Source organism: Syngnathus acus, chromosome 14 (assembly GCF_901709675.1).
Source record: "Syngnathus acus chromosome 14, fSynAcu1.2, whole genome shotgun sequence".
NCBI lineage: Eukaryota > Metazoa > Chordata > Actinopteri > Syngnathiformes > Syngnathidae > Syngnathus > Syngnathus acus.
The window spans coordinates 93409-102835 of record NC_051099.1 but is presented as its reverse complement, the minus strand read 5'-3'; the positions used below and the strand labels follow the sequence as shown (position 1 = coordinate 102835).

Here is a 9427-nt window from a genome sequence, read left to right as displayed (position 1 = left end):
TACATCCAAAAAGCAACATTCAAAAGAGGCAATTCAGAAAAGCAAACAAGTGTTTTGAAGAAGAAAACAAGTTGAATAAAGGTGTCTCAGTCCCACCCCGCGGCGCATCGAAACAAGTCACCTCTGGTGTCAGTCGCTCGCTCGCTGGCTCGCACCTCATTTGCATCCCTTTTCCATAGATCAGGATTTCATCCCAGATGAGACGTTTTAATCTCCCCGTGCCACAACTGGCAAATAAATCAGTAGATAAATAAAAGGACTTTGTCATAGCAAAGGAGAAACGTGGTCGTGTTTTTGAGGAAGGGACCTAATCTATGCGCACCACAAGTAACCATTCAATTTTTTTTTTCTCCCATGTACTCATTTCTCACAGCACAGCTTGGGCGAATCCAAAAAAAACCCAAACCCCCCCCCCCCGCTAACCCCAATTCACGAGAGCCCTGACTCATTCATCAGCAGGAACCTACCTAGTTGACGCAGATTTGGTACTTTTTGGCCTCTGGGTCAGGAATTGGCCACAAACAACTTTGAATGCATCATTACCAAAATGTCACGCTTAGCATCTGCGGCTACGCTAACAGCTGTGTTCTCATGACCAGATAAGAGTCCCTTATTTAACTAGAGAATGCAATGCGGAACTTTTTTTTTGAAAAAAATACCAGGGTAAAAAAATAAATAAAAAAAAGACTCATTGTCATGTTTTTAATTGAGCCATGACCTCTGACCCTCGAACCCTAACTCTAAAAGTGACCATGTATAGTCATTGAAATGTTCAATAATTCAATTGTAAAAATCAACTGAAAGTAGATAGTTTCACATCATCTTTTTAATTGGAAAAAATACAGACAAAAGGATGAAGTGAGAGTTCATGATCAGATTGAGTGGAGGAAACGGGAGAATGCGTGCGTGCGTCCGTCCGTCACATCCTCTGCACTGGGTTGATACCCAGAATGTGGAAGCCTTTGGCCATAACAGCTGCTGTGGCTTCGCACAGCAGCATACGCCACATGTTCACCTTCACCACCTCACCTGCAAAAAAAGATAGATTTGATTTGGAAGCCTTCTCATTTAACACCATGCTTCTGAGTGGGGCTCAATTTGGCCACTTCTCTTGGAATTTGTCAATTGGCCCGCCCGCCGCTGCTGCTTCAAACCAAAACCGCTCTCAATCTTTGTGCCCAAGACACACAAAGTTGCCAGTCCCCACCCACTTTTGTCAGATAAATAATAAGAGCGTTAGCAAAAGGGCCTTTGCACCAGGCTCACTCAATAAAACAATCCCGGGGTTTCAAGCCCCATGGTGCTAATAGGGAATTTGCATCATTAAACAGCTCGAAGCCTAGCCAACCTTAACTGACAAGTTTCCTCAGAAGACACGAGTAGAGGAAAACCTGTTGACTAACGCTCCACGCTAGCTCTTACCCGTCTGTCGGTCCTTCTCCACGCAGTAGCCAGCTGTCGTTAGAACTCGGTGAAGGTGGTGCCAGCTCGTAGAGGTAATCGCACAGCGGTGTGCAGCAGCAAGTCGTCCAGAATCTTCTGCAGGATCTCGGGGAAGCGCAGGATGCACTTGCCCAACTTCCACTCCTTCTGTGGTCCAGGAGCACCTCCGTGCTCTCGGCAGCCTTCCTGAGGGCGCCTCGTCTAGATTGGCCAGGCGGGCGATGGACCTGAACGGAGCGGGGTAGGGTTAGGGGGGGTGCTGCTGGGAATGGGGCGGACTTGCTTACCGGATGCGCGGAAGGCGTAGAGGAGATACGCGCCGTGTTGCCGCGGTCGTCCAGCATCTTGTCGAAGGAGGAAGACGTAGTCCGTTGATGCGGTTGTGCGACAGTCGGCGTACTTGATGCAAACCGAACGCCACGAGCGCTGGGCCTTCCGCAGCTCCTCCGGCGTCAGGACCTGGAAGGACGGACGGGTGGAAGATAAACAGGAAATTGCATTTGGCTGATTTGGTGATTTTTCCCTAGTGAGTCCATCTTCCCAGAACGAAAAGGTTTGTTTGTTTGTTTGTTTGTTTGTTTGAACACGTCATGAGCCTTCCTCACCTTGTCTCGCTCTTTCTCCTTGAGTTTGTCCATGGACCTCTTCAGTCCTTCTTCCAGCAGGTCCATCAGCCTCACCGTGTCTCCTGAGCGAGTTTTAAACTTCTTCCTGTCGGGGACCAAAAGAAACGGCCGCACGCACGCACGCACGCACTTAACCGAAGCACAAGTCTCCTGGAGCCAAAAGGCTGCATTTTCACTCCATTGAGGTTGCATTTTAGCAAATTCTACTAACAAAGTCTTACTTGTCCTCGCCTAGCACCACTCCAAATCCGGCGTGCTCCACCCTGGTCACCTGGGGGTCATACCATCCGATCATCTTGGCGGCGGCAAACACCAACTGGAAGTGTGGGGCCTGAAACCCCCAAAAACGGATTGGTCTTTTTCCCCTCCGTTCCCACTCGGCCAATCATTTCGGGGCGACCCCACCTGCCCGCTGTCCGTCACGTAAATGATGATGTCGGCTTTCTCGTGGAAAATGCGCTGGCGCAAGGCGGCCAGGTCCGACGTGTCGTACGTGTAACCGCCGTCCGACTTGACGACGGTGAGCGGGATGGACTGACCGGGGGCGAACACGATCTTGCGACCCTCGTCCATCTCCGTCAGACCTGGCGCAATCCGGAGGGAGAGACAAAACCAAGGGATGTGTCGAGGATGACGGCGAGAGCGAGAGACAAACTGTGGCAACATTGCTCCCTAGTGGCCAACATTGGAAATTACCATCCGCTACCAAATGTGGTGGACATTTCTCGTCTCAAACTTTTTAGGCTTTCCCATTCTGGACAAATTCCAAGCTGGGAATTTCACCCAAACCAAGGTGGGCTTCTCACCTTTCTCGTCAAACTCCTTCACCACCTTCGTCATCAAGTCCTGATAGAAGGACTCGCCCCGCTCGACGAGGTCCACGTCCAGGCAGTCGTAAACCTTCTGGAACTCTGAGACGCAAATAAGCAGTGAAGGGATTGTCCAGCCACAGCGAAGAACCAAAGCAGCGTCGTCGTCACCTCTCCTGGAGACGTCGCAGATGAGATTCCAGCCTTTGATGAAGTCGGCTTCTTTACTCTGCAGGCGGACCACGCACTGGTACGCCCGCTTCTTGAAATCCTCCTCCTCATCAAAACGCTTCTTGGACTCCTGGAGGAACAGACGTCTGTTAGCAATTAGCGGCCGAGATCGTTTGCGTGGTGGTTCAGGAAGTTGCCGCCCACTTTGTAGAAGGCCTGCAGGTCCCCGATGGGGGGCGACACCGCCAGGTAGTTTGGGAACCGATCCTGCAGGTGGGCGATGAGCATGCCGAACTGCGTGCCCCAGTCCCCCACGTGGTTCAACCTGAGCACAAACGTCAGCAGTGAATTGCTACAGTCAAGTGAAAAGATTGCTTCCGCCGTTCGAGAAGGGAATGCGGCAGCCACCTGAGCACGTCGTAGCCCAGGAACTCAAAGAGTCGACACATGCTGTCACCGATGATGGTGGAGCGCAGGTGGCCCACGTGCATCTCCTTGGCGATGTTGGGCGACGAGAAGTCCACCACCACCTGAACAACATGCGCAGGGGCAATCGATCGAGCACGTCGACGGCGCGACGCGATCGTTTGAGCGCCTCACCCGCTTCCTGGAGGCGAGCCGAGGCGGCTGCACGCCGTTGAGCAGCAGGTCGCTCAACAGCCCGGACACAAACGAGCGCTTCAGGTGGACGTTGATGAAGCCTGGACGAGCGAGGCGGAGCTCATTGGAGATGCTTTCATTGCAATGACCGTTTCATTTTACACTGAAGCTACGACCGAGTTGCAAATGCGGAAAGTCCAAATGCTTGACGCCATTTTCATACCTGGTCCTGCGATTTCTGTCTTCTGGATAAGCTCGTTTTGCGGAATGTTCTGAATGATTTTCTCTGCAATTTCCTTCGGGTTGACTTTGAGGCCTTTTGCTTTCAACAGCTGCCGACGAAGGGGGGGCGGGGGCAAATTTAAATCTAGCCTTTGGTCATTATGTGAAAGAATGAATGTGAGTAGACCTCTTATTTCCACATACCTGTGCTATGGCCATGGCGCTGTTGCACTGGTAGTCTCCAAACTTGGCCTGCTGGTTGGGCGTGACGGAGAGCGGCGGCCTGTCCAGCTCGGGGCAGGAGGTCCGGATGGCCTGGCCAAAAACCTCCTGCAGCCGCTGGTTGATGTTCATCATGGCGGTCCCGCAGCAGGGGGTCTCCTCCTGCAGACTCTGAGGACAGGTACCGTTTGAAAGGATGAATGCTACTTATTGAACACAAATTCAAAAGATTCGTTTTTAAATTGGATGTAGTCTTATACTGAATGTGGCATTTTTCTGCCAAATGAAATGAGGCGCATCAGGTGGCACTTTGCCGCCATCTTGTGGCATTTTTGGACAATCACAAATCTGTTTGTGGAAAGGCACATCATTCAATACAATACATATATATATATATATATATATATATATATATATACATACACACACACACACACACAGTGTACATTAAACAGGGAACGTTTTTCATATATAAAACTATGCTATGTGCAATTTTAAACAAATCATACTTGAATACGTACCAGTTAGAACATTTATTTCACATCATTTCTACTTAGTATATCTACAAATGACAATTCATAAATCGATATTCTTGATTAACACTACAATTGAATCTATGAAGCAAAAGGACCCCACGGAGCTCCCTCCCTCCCTCCCTCTCTCCCTCCTTCACCCTTTTGAGGATGTTGAGGCGATATTGCAGCCTGCTGTTCTCCTCTCGCAGCTCCTCCAGACTACAAGACGGACTTGAGCTCTGCGGGTTCTTCAGGCTCTCCAGCTCAGCGGAGAGACTTTGGATCTCGCATTCCTGGAACAAAACATTGCAAGTGTTGCTGGTTTTCCTTGGGTTGGCTATCGCCGTCCCAGCGGGGCTTACCTGCTTCTGCAGCCGCCTCGTATATTCGTTCACACAGTCTCCGTCCATTCCCAAGCACCGGGGTAAAGGAAGACAGTCGCGTGGCTGATGAAACGAGCTGTCAAGACTGCGAGAAGGAAGCAGTCGACAACTTTTTCCGTTTCACTTACGGGAAGGGGAGGAGAATATTCTTGTTCGTGCATCGGAAAGCCAATTCAAGTAGTTTGTCGCCACCTGCTGCAAAGGCTTAGAACTGCACCGTTCTGGATTCAAATATAGAAGTTCACTCCGTAGTTGACAACTTTGAACTTCAAATAGAATTCATTACAAATACAAAATATAACTTCAAACACTGTCAATTGAAAATGAGAATAGACAAGTGTGAGCCCTTTCCAGAAGATATTTTTCTTTTCATGTGGGTCATAAAAATAGGATAAACATGTTAATGATCATCAAAACTATTAGTGTTTTTCAGGTGAAAGTCCATGGAGATTATGGACGCATTGTTAAGTGCGCCTGGCCGCTCTCCCGCTCGCTCCAAGACACCGACCCTGCGACGGCGCGCGCGCTTTCCCGCACGATATGGCTGCCGGTCAAAACGAGTGCAAGGTAAAGCGCGTAATTGATCTGGAAGGTGCTCGCACTATGTCCTGCAATGGCTGTACGGATGGGTACTTGTGTAGGAGGCGGCTGGGGGGAAACGGTACTCCCTCAAATTCAACTCCCTAAACTTCAAAAGGAGTTCAAAGTCAAAAGGAGTTGTTGCTGTCAACTTTGTCATCTAAATGATTTGGCACAAAACGTCACACAAATTAGTTTGATTCTTTTATTAACTTACATGGTGCTCACACCATGAAGATGAAGAAAAAAATCAATTGGTGTATTTAAGCGCTCGCGAGCATTTGCTCCATTTTTACGCTTTCGCACTGTCATCTGGCATTGCTAATATTGTAAAGTCATTCGAAAAACCAGCTGTGCAGCTAATCTGTAGCTAAACAGCTAGCATGACACCGGCATCACGATCTGGACTTTGAGCTTCCCTGTTAGCCATTGTTGAGGGAATGTGTGTGTGGGGGGGGGGGGCGTTTAGTCTGACGCGCTCAGACCTAAGTGAATTCAGGCTCATGCCACAGTTGAGTGCGTCACGGTGGCAAACCGAAACGGGATGTGGCACAAACGGGACGGAACCTTTATTATGCGCAGAGTCGGGATGACATCCCGAGGAGGCGGAGCCACGAGTCGAGCAAAGACCCAGTAGCAGAGCAGAAGTCGGCGTCGGACATGATTTACACCATCGAGGACGTTCCGCCCTGGTACCTGTGCATCCTGCTGGGCCTGCAGGTACGCCGGGCGCCGAGCTCATGTGCTTCTTGGTGCCCGTGTTTGCGCCTTGGCCGGGGCCACCGGCGGCCTCCCGAGCCGGACGCCTCCTGAGCCTGACCGTGTGACTGCCCAGCACTACCTGACCTGCTTCAGCGGGACGGTGGCCGTCCCTTTCCTGCTGGCCGAGGCCATGTGCGTGGGCCAGGACCAGAACACCGTCAGCCAGCTCATCGGGACCATTTTCACTACCGTCGGAATCACCACGCTCGTGCAGACCACCCTGGGAGTCAGGTGAGGTGAGCGTCGTGGCAGCGCCTCAGATTCCCCAGAAGAGCGGCGTCCTAGCTCGGACCTTCCGTCGTAAGATGGTAGCGACGAGTGGAGACTCGGCTCTTTTGATGAACAGCAAAAGTTCAAAAGTGTGGCCGCTGCCGCAAGTTTGAGCTTTTCGTGGTGGTGATTGTTGTGGTCCTTGTGTAGACTTCCCCTCTTTCAAGCGTCAGCGCTGGCCTTCCTCATTCCCGCGCAGGCCATCCTCAGCTTGGATCGATGGGCCTGCCCCAGCCAGGGTGAGTGAGCACGCCCAAGTCACCCAAGGTCCGCACTTAAAGCTATGCGTCACGTCAACAGAGGAGATTTACGGCAACTGGACTCTCCCGCTGGACACGTCGCACGTTTGGCATCCACGCATCAGAGAGGTTTCCGTCCGTCCGTCCGTCCGTCCGTCCGTCCGCGCTGGATTTGATGGGAACGATTGTGCGTCAGATCCAGGGCGCCATCATGGTTTCCAGCACGGTGGAGGTGGCCATCGGCCTGCTGGGGCTTCCGGGCATCCTGTTGGACTACATCGGGCCGCTGACCGTCACGCCCACCGTCTCGCTCATCGGCCTGTCCGTCTTCACCACGGCCGGCGACCGGGCAGGCTCGCACTGGGGCTTCTCGGCGCTGTGAGGAAACGCCGTCCGTCGCCTTCCTCCTGCGCCCGCGCGCCACGCTTTTGCTTAGCGCCGTGTTTGCATGCAGGTGCATCCTCCTGATTGTGCTCTTCGCCCAGTACTTGCGGACCACCTCGCTCCCGTTTCCCGTGTACAGCAGGAAGAAAGGGCTGAGGCTGAGCCGGGTTTACGTCTTCAAGATGTTCCCCGTAAAGAACGCCTCCGTTCGTCGCCGCTTCCGTTGCCGCCGCCTTTCCGACGCCTTGCTGCTATGCGCTCAGATCATCCTGGCCATCGTGCTGGTGTGGCTGCTGTGTTACGTCTTCACCCTGAGCGACCTTCTGCCCAGCGACCCGCTGCGCTACGGCTACAAGGCGCGCACCGACGCCCGAGGGGACATCATGACCTCCGCCCCCTGGTTCAGGGCGCCCTACCCCTGTGAGAACAACCAAGCGCCTCCGCTCATATATATACGTATATATATATATATATATATACGTATATATATACACACCACACACACCACACACACGTATATGTGTGTGTGTGTATATGCGGCAGCTATATATATATATTATATATATATATATACGATATATATATATATATTATATATATTATAACACACACACACACACACACACACGTATATGTGTGTGTGTGTGTATATGCGGCAGCTAAGCATCTCACGCTAGACAATCTCCAGACATTTCTTGCGCTCAATTCTCACGCAATCGTACACACTGCGAGTGTCTGCCATCCGTTGCGGTAACATGTTCGACGCTCCAGGCCAGTGGGGCCTGCCGACGGTGACGTTGGCGGGCGTGCTGGGCATGTTTAGCGCCACCCTGGCGGGAATCGTGGAGTCCATCGGCGACTACTACGCGTGCGCTCGCCTCGCCGGGGCACCGCCGCCGCCGGTGCACGCCATCAACAGGTGAGAGGGCAAGATGGAGCTTTGAACCCACCCGGCGCTGACGCCGCCGCCGCGCCCTTTCCTTCTTTCTCGCTTTGGTCTCGCAAGAGGGATCTTCACGGAGGGCGTGTGCTGCATCATCGCCGGACTCCTGGGCACCGGGAACGGATCCACGTCCTCCAGCCCAAACATCGGCGTGCTGGCCATCACCAAGGTGCTCGCTCGGTCCGCGGCGCGTCTCCTCCCTCTGCATCTGACATTTGGCGTGTGCGTCCGTCCAGGTGGGCAGCCGGCGCGTGGTTCAGTACGGCGCCGCCATCATGTTGCTGCTGGGATGCGTGGGAAAGTTCACGGCTCTGTTTGCCTCGCTGCCGGATCCCATCCTGGGAGGAATGTTCTGCACGCTCTTTGGTGAAACTTGCCGCCTTCACGTTCAGTCACTCTCAATGCAAAGTGGACTCAAACGTTTGTTTGCCTCAGGCATGATCACGGCGGTGGGTCTGTCCAACCTGCAGCTGGTTGACCTCAACTCGTCCCGCAACCTTTTTGTGCTGGGCTTCTCCATGTTCTTCGGGCTCACGCTGCCCGCCTACCTGGACGCGCACCCCAAATGCATCGAGACCGGTAAGGGTTAACGCGCGCAAGTCGCCACCCTGGCCGCAAGTCGCCACCCTGGCCGCCACGCGTGCGCCACCCACCGGTCGCCACCCACCGGTCGCCGTGCGCTCGCAGGTGTCGAGGAGCTCAATCAAATCCTGACGGTTCTGCTGTCCACCGAGATGTTTGTCGGCGGTTTCCTGGCCTTCTGCCTGGACAACACCGTACCAGGTATGCGAGCGGCACAAACGCAGGGCCCTCGGTCGCACGTGAGGATGGTGACCTCGAGAGTTTGACGCCATTGCGTGTTCAGGCACGAGGGAGGAGCGTGGGCTGCTGCAGTGGAGCGCTTTGACGTCCTCGTCGCCCTCCTCGCCCTCCTACGACTTTCCCGTGGGGATGGGTCTGGTCCGACGCGCCCGCTGGCTCGAGAGGCTGCCCATCAGTCCCACCTTCAGGGGGTGGAGCTCCTCCCAAGACCCGACCTCCCAAGGGGCGTCGGTGCTGCGAGAAGGCGCAGAGGTGGCGGAGCAAGGGGCGGAGCAAAGGGCGGAGCTTGGAGAGGACATGTCGACCAAAGTCTAACTTGCCGCAATTTGGAAGAAATTGTCCGTTTGTGTTTGCATGATTGAAAATACAACTTGTTCATCATTTTTTGTTCAGAAGGACCAATAAAGGCTCTATTTTGATAGAAATGTCATTTTCTG

General features: G+C 53.0%; 2 protein-coding genes across 2 annotated transcripts; one reads left to right on the top strand and one right to left on the bottom strand.

Annotated features, from left to right (window-relative positions):
- Positions 1-808: 808 nt before the first annotated feature.
- rars1 (arginyl-tRNA synthetase 1) lies at positions 809-5128 on the bottom strand. Its single transcript, XM_037269450.1, is given in 21 exon segments — positions 809-1029; positions 1423-1450; positions 1452-1508; positions 1510-1592; positions 1595-1639; positions 1642-1682; positions 1742-1763; positions 1766-1799; positions 1801-1902; positions 2049-2154; positions 2291-2400; positions 2475-2653; positions 2876-2980; positions 3050-3179; positions 3254-3374; positions 3458-3579; positions 3650-3750; positions 3873-3981; positions 4076-4264; positions 4767-4901; positions 4971-5128. Coding segments are annotated over 21 exon segments (1977 nt in total). The 5' UTR covers positions 5019-5128; the 3' UTR covers positions 809-919.
- Positions 5129-5309: 181 nt separating this feature from the next.
- Positions 5310-9415, top strand: LOC119133509 (solute carrier family 23 member 1-like). The gene is made up of 14 exons (XM_037269440.1): positions 5310-5558; positions 6153-6290; positions 6406-6563; positions 6753-6841; positions 6903-6970; positions 7038-7219; positions 7296-7416; positions 7489-7645; positions 7997-8144; positions 8232-8337; positions 8405-8534; positions 8604-8747; positions 8856-8951; positions 9034-9415. The coding sequence occupies exons 1-14, from the start codon at positions 5532-5534 to the stop codon at positions 9303-9305; spliced, it is 1836 nt and encodes a 611-aa protein (XP_037125335.1). The 5' UTR covers positions 5310-5531; the 3' UTR covers positions 9306-9415.
- The last annotated feature ends 12 nt before the right edge of the window (positions 9416-9427 follow it).